Source organism: Cyprinus carpio, chromosome B6 (genome assembly GCF_018340385.1).
Source record: "Cyprinus carpio isolate SPL01 chromosome B6, ASM1834038v1, whole genome shotgun sequence".
Lineage (NCBI taxonomy): Eukaryota > Metazoa > Chordata > Actinopteri > Cypriniformes > Cyprinidae > Cyprinus > Cyprinus carpio.
In genome coordinates, this window is record NC_056602.1 from 18036856 (window position 1) to 18049120 (window position 12265).

The following is a 12265-nucleotide window of genomic DNA, read 5'->3' on the forward strand; positions in this document are numbered from 1 at the left end:
TTGTGCAAATCACAAAGCAATTTTATTGAGTTATTTCCACTTTTTTAAAATACATTTTAACAAGCTTGCATTTGAAATAATATGATTTCTTTGCATAACAAACCATTACAGAAATGCCATTTTAAAAATCCCTGAGAATTACATATACATTCTGAAACTAACTCTAAGAACTCACTGTGAACATCTGCATTTTTTTCAGAATAGTATTTGATTATAATGCATATATTCAGTTCTGTAGTGATAGTTTATGAACATATTCCCAGAAATGTTTAATCAATTCTTAGAATTGCATTTTGAAATTCCTGAAACTAAACATGTGACTTCACACCAAATAGTAGCTGTGAATGTCTCAAGTAAAGACGTCTTTGTAAACCATTTTGTAACAGTTTAGGAGAATTCATACTGTATATTATTAAAGTAAAAATCAAGTTAAAAATGTTTCAAAGTTTATTACCAATTAAAACACCCACCATCAGCCATCCTTTGCCAAGCTTTCTGTCTGTGTTGTATATAAGAATCGTGGCTTGATATGAAGTGGCTTTCCTGTAATAGAGAGAAGAAAGGAGAGGAAAAATTCCACAAGGAAACAGTGCAAACAATAGTTTTTTTCATGTTTTTGAGAAAGCGAATTATGATTTGGTTACACAGCAGTGTTTGAAGCCAAAAGTGAAAGTAGAGGAAACTTTGATTTGTAAAAACAAGACAGACAGACAAGAAATAAATAGCACCTGCTATATAATGACAGGAGTAGCTATCACTCTGTTTTTACGGATAGAGGAGTGACACAGGAGTGTGTGATTGTCTCAGGGTGAGTGATAGCACAGAGATGGAGGGAGAAAGAGAAGATGCAGGCAGTGATGCATAGAGTCTGGGCTAATTTATGCAAAGCAGAGAGAAGTTTGTCTTGATGGCCACAATCTTTACAGTGAGAGTTAAACTGTCATTCGTAACAATTAACTGCTCTTGGTGTGAATGTGGTCACACACACAAACACAAACACACACACACACACACACACAAAAAAAACAACATAATATACACACACACACACACACACACACACACACACACACACACACACACACACACACACACACACACACACACACACACACACACACACACACACATATATATACACACACACGCCCAAAACAAAAATGATTTAGACACCAGATATCATTTTTGATATCTTTTTACTAGTGGGTGCAGGACACTATAGTTAATTTATGTAAGTCAGGATAGCAAAATAAAGTAAACTGTGACATATTATACCCAAAAATTCTTCATACAGTGGATTACCAGTAAAACTGATAAAAATTTGGGACCAAAAATTATTCTGACACTTTGACCTGACCGTGTTTTTCTTTAATTACTAATGTGAGCTTTTTACACCACAGACTGAACAAAATTAAGCATTGCTTGGTAACAGGTTGACCTAAAATGGTATTATCTAATTGTGTACTTAAATTTAACAACTGAGAGCTATTCAACCTAATTAATTAAATACCTTTCTATCAAAGTTATCCAACATTGTCAAGATGAATTTGTTCTGACACAGTTTAACTTCTTGTTAAATTCTTGTCATTTTATTACCATAAACGAACCAAAAATGTATATTCAATAAATCAATCAAAACATTTTTTGTTTGTTTATTACTGTTTTGTTGAAATCTCAAATGATCTCATAATATGACAACATATTTCTGAGGATAATAAATGCAGTAAAATTTGTTTTCCAAACATTATCCTTTGTTTCTTCCTCAAAATAGCTAAAATTATAATTAATAGAACCGTTAAGTAATCCAAATTGAATCAGAATTGCCAAATTCTCTAAACTTCATGCTATAATAAGGTGAATTTGAGAGCAGCACTTATTCAATCTTTATGCAGTAGATGATTTCAGGCAACAGGATGAGAAAGTGACACGTGAAAAGCCATGGTGGTCTGGTGGGCACTTGTGCTATTCTGAGACACAGGGCTGCCATGAATGATCCCAAAGGGGAACTGAGCTGGAACTTGGCATGAGAGAAATAGGAAGTTGGCAGAGGTATGTGTGTGTATGTATAACAAGCATAAATTTGTATAAATATGCAGACATGATACTTGCCATCACTCAAGAAAGCTTTGGAAATAGAAGGAAACCCTACATGCATGAACATGAGCTAAAATGAATCAGAAACACAGAGGTATACATTTTTAAATATTTGCGTATAGAGAAGAGAAGGAGTATGCCACGCTTCAGTATGACCAGATGACTGTGAAAAGCCACTGTTAGGGTGTAAAGTCAGAGGTTAATGACAGCAGTTTCTGTTCTGCAGTAACTAATTTAAGAAAGGAAGTATGAAAGCATGAGAAAGGAGAAGCCTGAAGAGTTGAAAAGCATTCAGATGAATACTAAAAAGTTAGAACCACTTTCTCAGAACCTTTAAGAGAAGTTGATCATTTCTTGCCGAAATAATGTCGTGTGTGAGTTTGTGTGAGGGAAGTATATCAGGTTTGTCTTACTGAGTGTGGAGAGAGAAAGACACTGTTCCATAGGGTGTGGCTGGCGTGTGTGTGTGTGTGTGAGGTTATAGGGGCCCCTCTCCACTAATCCTCTATCAGTGGGACAGACATGCCAGCTTCAGCTGTGCCTGTCCTTTACAACAAACCTAAATATTAGTAACCCCTCAGTAAGTATTATATACCTCATGTAGCCCCATCTCTTAAATAATATCAACCCCCTCGATATTATTAACCCCATCACTGCGTATTAAGTAGCCCAACTTTGTACTCCCTAAATATTTATAACCTCCTTACTCTTTATATATACAGTGACCCTAAAAATATTTGGACTCTTAAGCCACACTTTACAAGCCTATTTTTTAAATTTACATGAATATAGTACTGCAATGCAATGTGGCATCTGCAAACACATTTCACAAGACATTTTCTTAGAACTAAGTTTATTTTTCTGAGGCATATTTTTCTAATTACTCCAAATTTTGGTGTGCATATTAAGTAATTTCCTTAATTTTTACACAGGTGTACCAGCAGAGTAACAACATGTGTAGTTGTCATCAGATTAACTATAGACATTTCATTTTAATAACATAATTATAATTTATGTTAATAAATGTCTTTTTGTGAAATGTTTTGTTAGCTTTCTTTAAAGTACCACCTGGTTTTATATTTAACTAGTGCAATAACATTTATTTATTAAGTGAAGCTTTAGTGTTCAGATACTTTAGCCAACTTATCTACTGTATGTTATAATTATTATTTTATACTGAACCTGTTAAATCTGAAGTCCCGTAGACATATAAATACACACCTTTGGCCTGTGGGCCAGCTGCAGGAGGCACCTTTGGGGTATCAGGGTTCTCTGACACGTCAGGAGAGCTAGACAAGGAGATGAAGGAAGGCAGCTTCTCAGGACCCGAGCAGGACGAGCCCTCATCTGCCTGTATGGACTCTGTAGATTGTGTCTGAACTTCCTCTGAACTAAAAAGGTCAAAACACCAAATAATACAAGATTAATTTTTTTATTTTCTAAATAATCTTCATGCTTATAAGGGATTTACATGGTTATTCATGTCACTTCCCTGTAATTATTCAAATTATGATCATATTTTTTTTTTGACAATTGAGAATCATAAAAGCTAATGTTAGATTTGGTCCTGATCCTGACCTTTTTAAAATGTCTCTAGTACGGGCTTTCTTGGTCGGTCCAAAGCTTGCGTTAGAGCCGGAGCGCTTCAAGCTCTGTCTGTGGTGCAGCTTGCATTTGGATCCACGTGGACACACGCCGGTACTGGAGAAGTCTGGACACACCAGTGTGTGTTTCTTCTTACACTGTGAAGAGAGCAGAACATTCTTAATTCTTTATTTCTTCATATCCAGATTGACAATGGATGTTTTATGGTTGGTTATGAACATGTGGGACACTGCCAGGTTAAAAGGAAGTAGAGATCTCAGGTGTGCCACTCTCTGTAGGAGTGCACTGAAGTTATCAAAAGTAAGTGTTTGCGTGTGATCACACATCAGTAGGTGCATGTATCTGATATGTGAGAGAAGGTGAGCATGTGTTTGTGTGTGTAAGTGAGAGTAGGTGAGAGTGTCTGTGTGCCTGTGTAATTTGGGCGTAAATTGGTAGCTTCATTCTTCGAGAGACCCGATCCCTCCCACCTGTCAGAGAAGCTAATTATACCCCACTATGGGGTGAGGAGCGCGAGACGCGTGTGTAAGTGAGAGAGAGAGAGACTGGGTGAGTGTGGGGCATGTTGCTCCAGAAATAAACAGAGAGAGAGAGAGAGAGAGAGAGAGAGGAGGGGGGACTGTATGTCTGTGTGGGAGGGAAGGATGGCTGAAGGATTGTGTGTCCGGGAACACGTTGGACTCCCTGTCACCCTTTGGGGCAGACCGCCCAGAGACACTTTACCCAACAGGGATCAGGTCAGAGCCACAAGCAGCCTAAAATTACCAAATTTACAGTTATTAGGTATTATCTTGTGGTGCTTAGAAATGAGATACAGAAACCAGACAGATTTTGTTAAATTAAACCCGCAGTGACCATTCACACAGGAAACATTTTAATCCAGCTGTGCTACTTTTTTTAATTGTCACACATATGTATCCGATTGCTTCTTTTTCATTGTCTAGCCCCAGAGACACCACATTTTTAGTTAACCAAAATGCTTATCAAGACCCCCTACTAAAGCCTTAAGGAGGTCAAAAGTACAAGCCAGATATGATGCAAACAAGACAAGAACAAACCAAACCAAACCAAACCAAAACCAACCAAACCAAACCAAACCAAACCAAACCAAACCAAACCAAACCAAAACAAAACAACAAAAATCAAAATAGCGAAATAAAACAAAATAAAAATAAACAAAACAGACATGACAAATCACCAAACAAAACAAAAAGCAAAACCAAAATACAAAAAATACATACATAAATAAATACACAATTATTTAAGTGAATGTCACAGACTCTATCACTAACTGCAAAAAGACGTACCGTATAGTGTGGCTATGGAGTTTTTAAATCCAAGATGACAGCTTTTGCTTTATTTACTGTTACCCACTAAAAGTATGTATTTTATCAAATCACACACAGTCTAGTGTAACTGGATTATCGTACCCAATGAATCTGGGTCTCTAATGCCCCCTAAATCATCCTATAGACAACATCATCACTCACCACACTCATGGCTAATTGGCCCAATTTGCTAAATCCCTTGCCACTTGAATTCAGTCGATTCCAATTCCACCCCATTTCAGAAGAGCATTTGGGACCTTTCTTTTTTTAAACACCCATTTGTTTCTTGTTTGACTGATAACATCCATGTCGAGCTTTAATCATTCAAAGGTCCGGTGGAGGCAGATAGAACCAATGTGTAAATTGTGAGAAATTACAAGCGATGTGAAGTGGGATACTCTGATCACACGACATGTTTTGCAGTGAAATTTACCTACTATCACACTGGCATCTCCGGGGCATTTATAATTTAACAACATTGACTGCATCCACTGAGTCTACTCTCAGCCGCCAACAGACCATTTGATGCATATTGACCACTAAGATGGCCAGAGCTGGTTGAATCCTCCAATTTCAGACTTGTTGGTTGGCTGCTATGTTACATCCTGAATTCAGGGGGCAAAAAATTTAATCAGTCTTTCAGGAGAAAAAGGTTTTGTCTATTTATTGTCAAGCTGCTAAAGTGGCCTCTTACAATGACTGTTTTCCTAAATTTGCAAGGTTCATGACATCTTTTCAGGTATTTTTCAAGAGCTTTGTCTAATGTAAATAAAATTTGGATTTCCATGTTGCTGTCTGTTGACTCTTTTGAGTCTGCTGCTCTATTATTAGAAAGAGTTGATATTTTGTTGCAGAGCAGTATATTATTGTGGAAGTACTGACAGGATCACCTGCCTCTTTCATCCCCTTTCCAAGTGGGACAATTCTTGGCCAGTAAAATCCAAAGTTTGGTTTATTAGATCAACTTAAATCAGACCAGTATGGTTAGTTCAGCCAAAAATTCATACTGTCATTTACTCAACCTCATGTTATGCCAAACCTTCCTTTCTTCAGCAGAACACAAAAGAAGATATTTTAAAAATGTTGTTTTGGACCCCACTGACTTTCATTTTATGGACAAAAACACTTCATAAGATGATGACAGCAATTTCATTTTTGGGGAAGCTATTCCTTAAATAATTAAACAAAATAAGTAAATAAACAATTTTTTAATAGTCCTAATCCCGTTCCTCTCATTCCTACCAACATTAAATTTCTACAAATTAGTGGAAGCTCCAGTATGAAAAGTATGGGTGATATAAATCTTACCTAACTTATAAGTTGATTGGCTATTTGAAATCATATCTAATTAGAAGAAAATCCCACTGATGGGAGGTGGACGCAGTACTGAGAAGGCTCATTAACTTTGATGTTCACGGCTGTGATCTGGGCAAAGAAAACACCAAAGCCCGAGTCCTCCCCAACCACGCTCTCTCATACATTTTAATTTACATAAAAGCAGCAAAATAGAGGGAAAAGAGAAGTGTGTGAGAGAAAAAAAGAGAAGTGGATGGAACATCTTTATATCAGTGCAAGTTAACAATTTTCCACTTGATTTAAGAAAGGCTGGGAAGTCTCTGGGGCCTATTAGAAGAGCTTTCTACTGGCCACAAAGCAGAAAGAGTCAGCACATTTTACATTACTGAGACAGAGCAAGAAAGAGAGAGAGACAGAAAGAATGTATGGTGGTGTGAGCTATGATAAAGAGCTAGGAAATGAGAATAGTGACAGAGTGATAGAGGGATGAGAGAAAGAGAAGGAGAATCAAAAGGAGAGTGATCAGGATGAGGTGTGAATTGATGTGACCAGCAAACAAAAGAAGGAACAGGACAGAAAACTGTGTGAAATAGCAGACAGAAAGAGAGAGCCAGAGAAGGGGTAAAAGAAAAATGAAGAAGGGAGAAATGAAGAGGATGAGAGTGTGCTTTAACCCTTGCTCCGCTGGCGTATCCATTGCTGGCCTCTCGCCTGTACTGCTGTCATCAGCACTTTTTCACGTCCATAATTATGGTGTGCTATCCATCATATCTAAGACAGTGCTTTTGGGATGGCGCAAAATTACAGACCTAAGCACTTCAGCTAATAGAATAAATATTAATATCTCTCTTCTTATATATTCTCATTCTCACCCCAAATATTTAAATGAGCCCTGACAGCGAGAGAATGCATTTGTTACGATGAAGGGAAAGCAAAGAAGAACAAATGGAGGGAAAAAAACAGCAAGAGACAGACAGAGACAAAGAGAGAAGACGGGAGAAGCAGAAAACACTGCGGAGAAACAATTCATTAGAATGAGACAAATCCAAAGAGGAGGAAACTGATAGGGGTGGCGATGAAAGTTTCTGCGGAAAAACAATGAAGGGAGGCATACTGACAGTTTAAAATAATAAATCACTTTTGTTCTGGCATATATGAATTATGTTATCATCTCAAAAGCTTCCTGCTTTAAAACCTAGCGCAGAATGGCACTACAGTTAAAAAAGAGGCACTCAATAATTTTTAAAGTCTTGGACTTGTCTTAAAATTGTTTGATAACAGAGGGCTTACAGAGATAATAATTATTATTATTATTATTATTATTTACATTTATTTATTTATTTGTGTTTATTTAACAACTTTTTGGTGTCACTTTTTTGGTATTACTTTACAATGTTATTTTTTTTTCTACAATTTCTTAATGCATTTAGTCACTTAAAAAAAAAACAATTCTCAGAAATGTTCATATATAAATGTACAGTTTTACTTAATTCATGTTCATTGCAAATTAATGTTAAATAACAATAATTGTTAATTTATGCAATTTAAAATTTAAAAAATATATGTAAAAAGTTACTGTTTAATGTTGTATAAGAATTGTTAATTTTTAGTTCATGATGCCTTATTAAGTAATGTTAATGAACTGAACCTTACTGTAAAGTGTTACATAAAGAAACATTACTGAACGCACTGTTAATAGAATAGTTCACCCAAAAATAAAATTTTGCACTCACCCTAGAGCCTTCATTGGAACAGATTTTGAGAAATTTTGCATTACATCACTTGCTCACAAATTGATACTTTGCAGTGAATGGATGCCGTCAGAGTGAGAGTCCAAACAGCTAACACAAGTAATCCACATGACTCCAATCCATCAATTAACATCTTGTGAAGTTAAAAGTTGTTTGTTGTTACAAAAAAAAAAAAAAAAAAAAAAAAAAAAAAAAAATCCATCATTTAGACATTTTAACTGCATATCGTCACTTCTGACAAAAATAACGGTCCATTATAACGCTTCTTTCAGTAGAAAAAGCCCATCCCGTTGTCCTCTCACATTAAAATATGGATAGAGAATGTGTATTTTATCTGGAAGGAAAGGTTTGAAATTAAAGAAGCCTCAATGATGAATTATTTTGTTAAAATTTTAAATTTTGTTTTTCTTCACAAGAAACCAGTTGATGAACTGGAGTTGTCAATTACTTGCAGATTATTTTTTCAGTTGTTTGGACTCTCATTCTGATGGCACCCATTCACTGGAGAGGATCCTTTGTTCAGCAAGTGATGCTGAATTTCTCCAAATCTGTTCTGGAGAAGAAACAAACTCATCTACATATTGGATGGTCTGACGGTGAGTAAATTTTCATTTTTGGGTGAAGTATTCCTTTAGGCTAACACTTCTAAAATATAACAAAGAACGTGACTAGCACAAGTCATACAATGTTGTGTATTTAAATTGGATGAAAACATGAATTTAATAGGTACTAAAACATGATGGTGGCTACACCGGTTTCATGCAAGTGAAGGTTTGTACTCTCCTGTACAGCTTAATGAGACTGAGGGACAGGTGTGATGGGGGACAAGAGAAGCGCGCGTGTGTGCGTGTGTGTGTGTGTGTGTGTGTGTGTGTGTGTGGGAGAGCTGGGGTGAGGATAGAGGTCACGGATGGGTTAGAACCTGCTAGATTAAGGACATATGAGGACGCTTGGTAAATATGGGTCATGTTGTCCTCTCTTGTTACTGCCCTCAATATGTCACTCACTCACAAACATGGAGGAAACAAACTGCATATGTCATAAGCACCCTGATGAAGTTCAGATTAACATTAGGGACACAGTCAACTTTTAAGAGCTCTATTTAAATCTCTTGGAAAAAATCATCATCAATAAACGGCATTCATTCATTAAGACCTATAAAACTGTCATCAACTGCAAAGCACTTTAATCCAACAAATGTTATGAATGTCAAACTACATGCACACTTAAATAAATAGGACCTTACAGCTTCTATGAGGATGCAAGTAAAAGTGAAAAGAATTTTGATGACATTGCTGACCTGAAAGTTGAACCACATGTGTTAGGTGCCAAATGCTAGATCTCTCTCCATATAAACAACTTTTATCACAATACAGGTGGGATGCTTTTTCCAGGGTCAAAGAGCTAAATTTGCCTATTTTTATTTTTAGTTAATAAATGTATATAATACTACTTTACTAAACTATAAGGAAAATAAATGCTTTATACATTTCTTTCAAATCATTTAGCAAAGAATAGCAAATGCCCCATATAAATGTCATAACATCTCCCCAAGTATTTTAGAGTATTCAAGAGAAATAAATAAAACATAAATCATGAATACAATAATAAATAAATAAATAAATAAATAAATAAATAAATAAATAAATAAATAAATAAATAAATATAACAAGGAAGTTATATACCAAAAAGGATGAACAAGGCCATTCCATTACGTGATAAATGTTTTAACATGAAGAAGCAGTTAGAAAAGTTCATGTTCAAGATTTTATGTTTAATCAACATGTTTTTGCATAGAAACCATCAAACTGTCTTACCTTATCTCCCTGAGGGCAGTAGCCTCGGACAAAGTCTTTGCACACATCAGCTTTGCGAGACACATAAACATGGCTGTAGGGACAGCTACTGTTATTACAGATCCCCTTCAGAAAGTACGAGCACACAGGCATCTATACAGAAAAACAAACAGTGATTAAGAGCTTGAAAATTGATCTATGCAAACCATTTAAAACCTCAGAAAACCGCAGACATTAAACCAATCTCCAGCACTAAATAACAGAGTAGCTGTGAATGAATATGGTTAGTTTGAGAAACCAAAGAACTTCTGAAATGATAAGAGCAGTTACAACACATCTTAGCTTGTAAAATCCATTTCTAACAGATGTGTGTCAATATAAAGTAAGTGATGGAAAACGTAAGTGAGTTACACACATATGGCACCGGTACTGTATCACGTATCTATTGAAGTCCCTGTCAAAACACACATTTATCACACACTGTCTAATCAGTAATTATGTGCATGTGTCAATGGCACAGATTTGCACTGACTCCTCGTGAATATAATATGCATGTATGAATAATCTGAACGTGACGGAGAGCTCTCTGGGCTTAAAATAGAATGTGAGGATCGCACACACGATGAGCGAGAAGGGGGCCGCTGACCTCTTAAGTGGAATCTCATTTCCATGGGGGTCATATCATTTCTGCTTAATTAACTGCAACAGAAATATTGACCCAAGTGGGGCGTCGTACCACCTGCATGATGTGTTTATGTGCAGGGGAGGGGAATGGACGCTAGCCACGACTGGGTTGAAGGGGTTTGGGGGTTGGGTTGGGGGTCTTGTTTCTCAGTTATTTGGAGGGGGAACTGGATCGTTTTCAATTGCAGGCGTGAACTCAAGCCATGCTTCATGGCATATACACGGATGACACAGGGTGGGGGGTTAAATTGAGCCCCAAGGCTGTGGAGGAACAGGAGGAGGGGGGCTTATAAGGTTGGGACTAGCAGGTGGGCCTGCGCTGCGATGAGGTGGCTCGGACAGCTGGTCTCTTGGTGGACTGGAAGGGTAGAGGGTGACGACTGTCACAGGTGCAGTGATTCGGTGTGTTTGTATGTGTGTGTGTGTGTGTGTGTGGGTTTTACAGAAAGTGAACACTCTCGGAGGGGCATTTTTCTGTGTCAAATAAAACAATGGAAACAGGTGTCTCACTGTGAGAGGGAAGTGTGGGGAAAGTTTCAGACGATGTCTTACTGAACCTAGAATGACACTTCTGTTCCTGTCAGACTACACCTCTTCATTTGCCACTCCTGCTGTCATTTTAAATAATGCATTATTTCTGTTACTTTCATATTATACTAGAAGGGCTTTAAGGCCTCAATATACACACAAAATAAAAGTTAGGAAAGCATCTGATCATAGCAATGTGGATGGGATATATACATATACAGCACTTCATACAATAGATTGCTTTATAGCAAGCAGCTTTACCGTATTAACAGTGTTACTACATATTTTCCATTTCAAAATTCTATACTTTTCTAGACTCAAATTTCATTTTTTTCAGCTTTATATTTGGTATATAGTACAGTCATCTGTAAATATTTTCTCAGGGTTTTTTTCATTGATTTTCTCAAAGTGACAACATACAGAGCCCATAAACTAAGAAAATATGAATAATGATAATAATAAACAGGACTTTTGCATGCACACAAGAATTTTTATTCACATGTACATGGGTATTTTTATTTATTTTTTTGCATGCCAAGAAACCGCACAGCAAAATGGTCTGATGGCACAAAAGGTGGCTCAGTGTGCATTGTCCTATATGCTAAGTTTTCAAAAGTCCTTGAGGTTATGTAATACCTAATCAAAAAATACACCAAGAATAAACCCAAAATACTTATAACCTTCATCTTACATAACAGTATATTTATTTCAAAAAACATTCAGTTGTGCTTGACAATCACTAAAGAATCACTAAACAGCTGCTATGAAAACACTTCATGTATGATAAATTATTTTTCATTAAATTCTTAATTTTCTATTGCGTGTATATATATATATATATATATATATATATATATATATATATATAATAAAATAAATAAAAACTTATATATATATATATATATATAATAAAATAAATAAAAACTTAAACTGGCAAAATGGAAATGGTCTGGAGATGCAAATATTTTTCTATTACTAATTACTTAAATCAAATTACATATTTTTCCATACTTTTCCAAACTGTGTAGGAAACCTGTTTTCAACACAAACAACAGATACAGTGTCATTTTCAAATAGAATTACAACTTCAATTTCTACTATATAGCAGCTCTCCAGTGTGTTCATGTATTTACTTGAAATGAACCAGAAAATGTTTCTATGTCAAAGAAGGCAGAGCCCCAGA

At 36.1% G+C, this 12265-nt stretch overlaps 1 protein-coding gene across 1 annotated transcript in view; it reads right to left on the reverse strand.

Annotated features, from left to right (window-relative positions):
• Positions 1–12265, reverse strand: part of LOC109105650 (zinc finger CCCH domain-containing protein 3-like) — a 70031-nt gene continuing 57766 nt past the window's right edge. The window contains exons 9-12 of the mRNA XM_042726008.1: positions 9892–10023; positions 3673–3836; positions 3316–3485; positions 1–543 (exon numbers count right to left, since the gene is read on the reverse strand). Coding sequence (XP_042581942.1) covers positions 473–543; positions 3316–3485; positions 3673–3836; positions 9892–10023 — 537 coding nt within the window. The 3' untranslated portion in view covers positions 1–472. The remainder of the gene's footprint in view (positions 544–3315; positions 3486–3672; positions 3837–9891; positions 10024–12265) is intronic.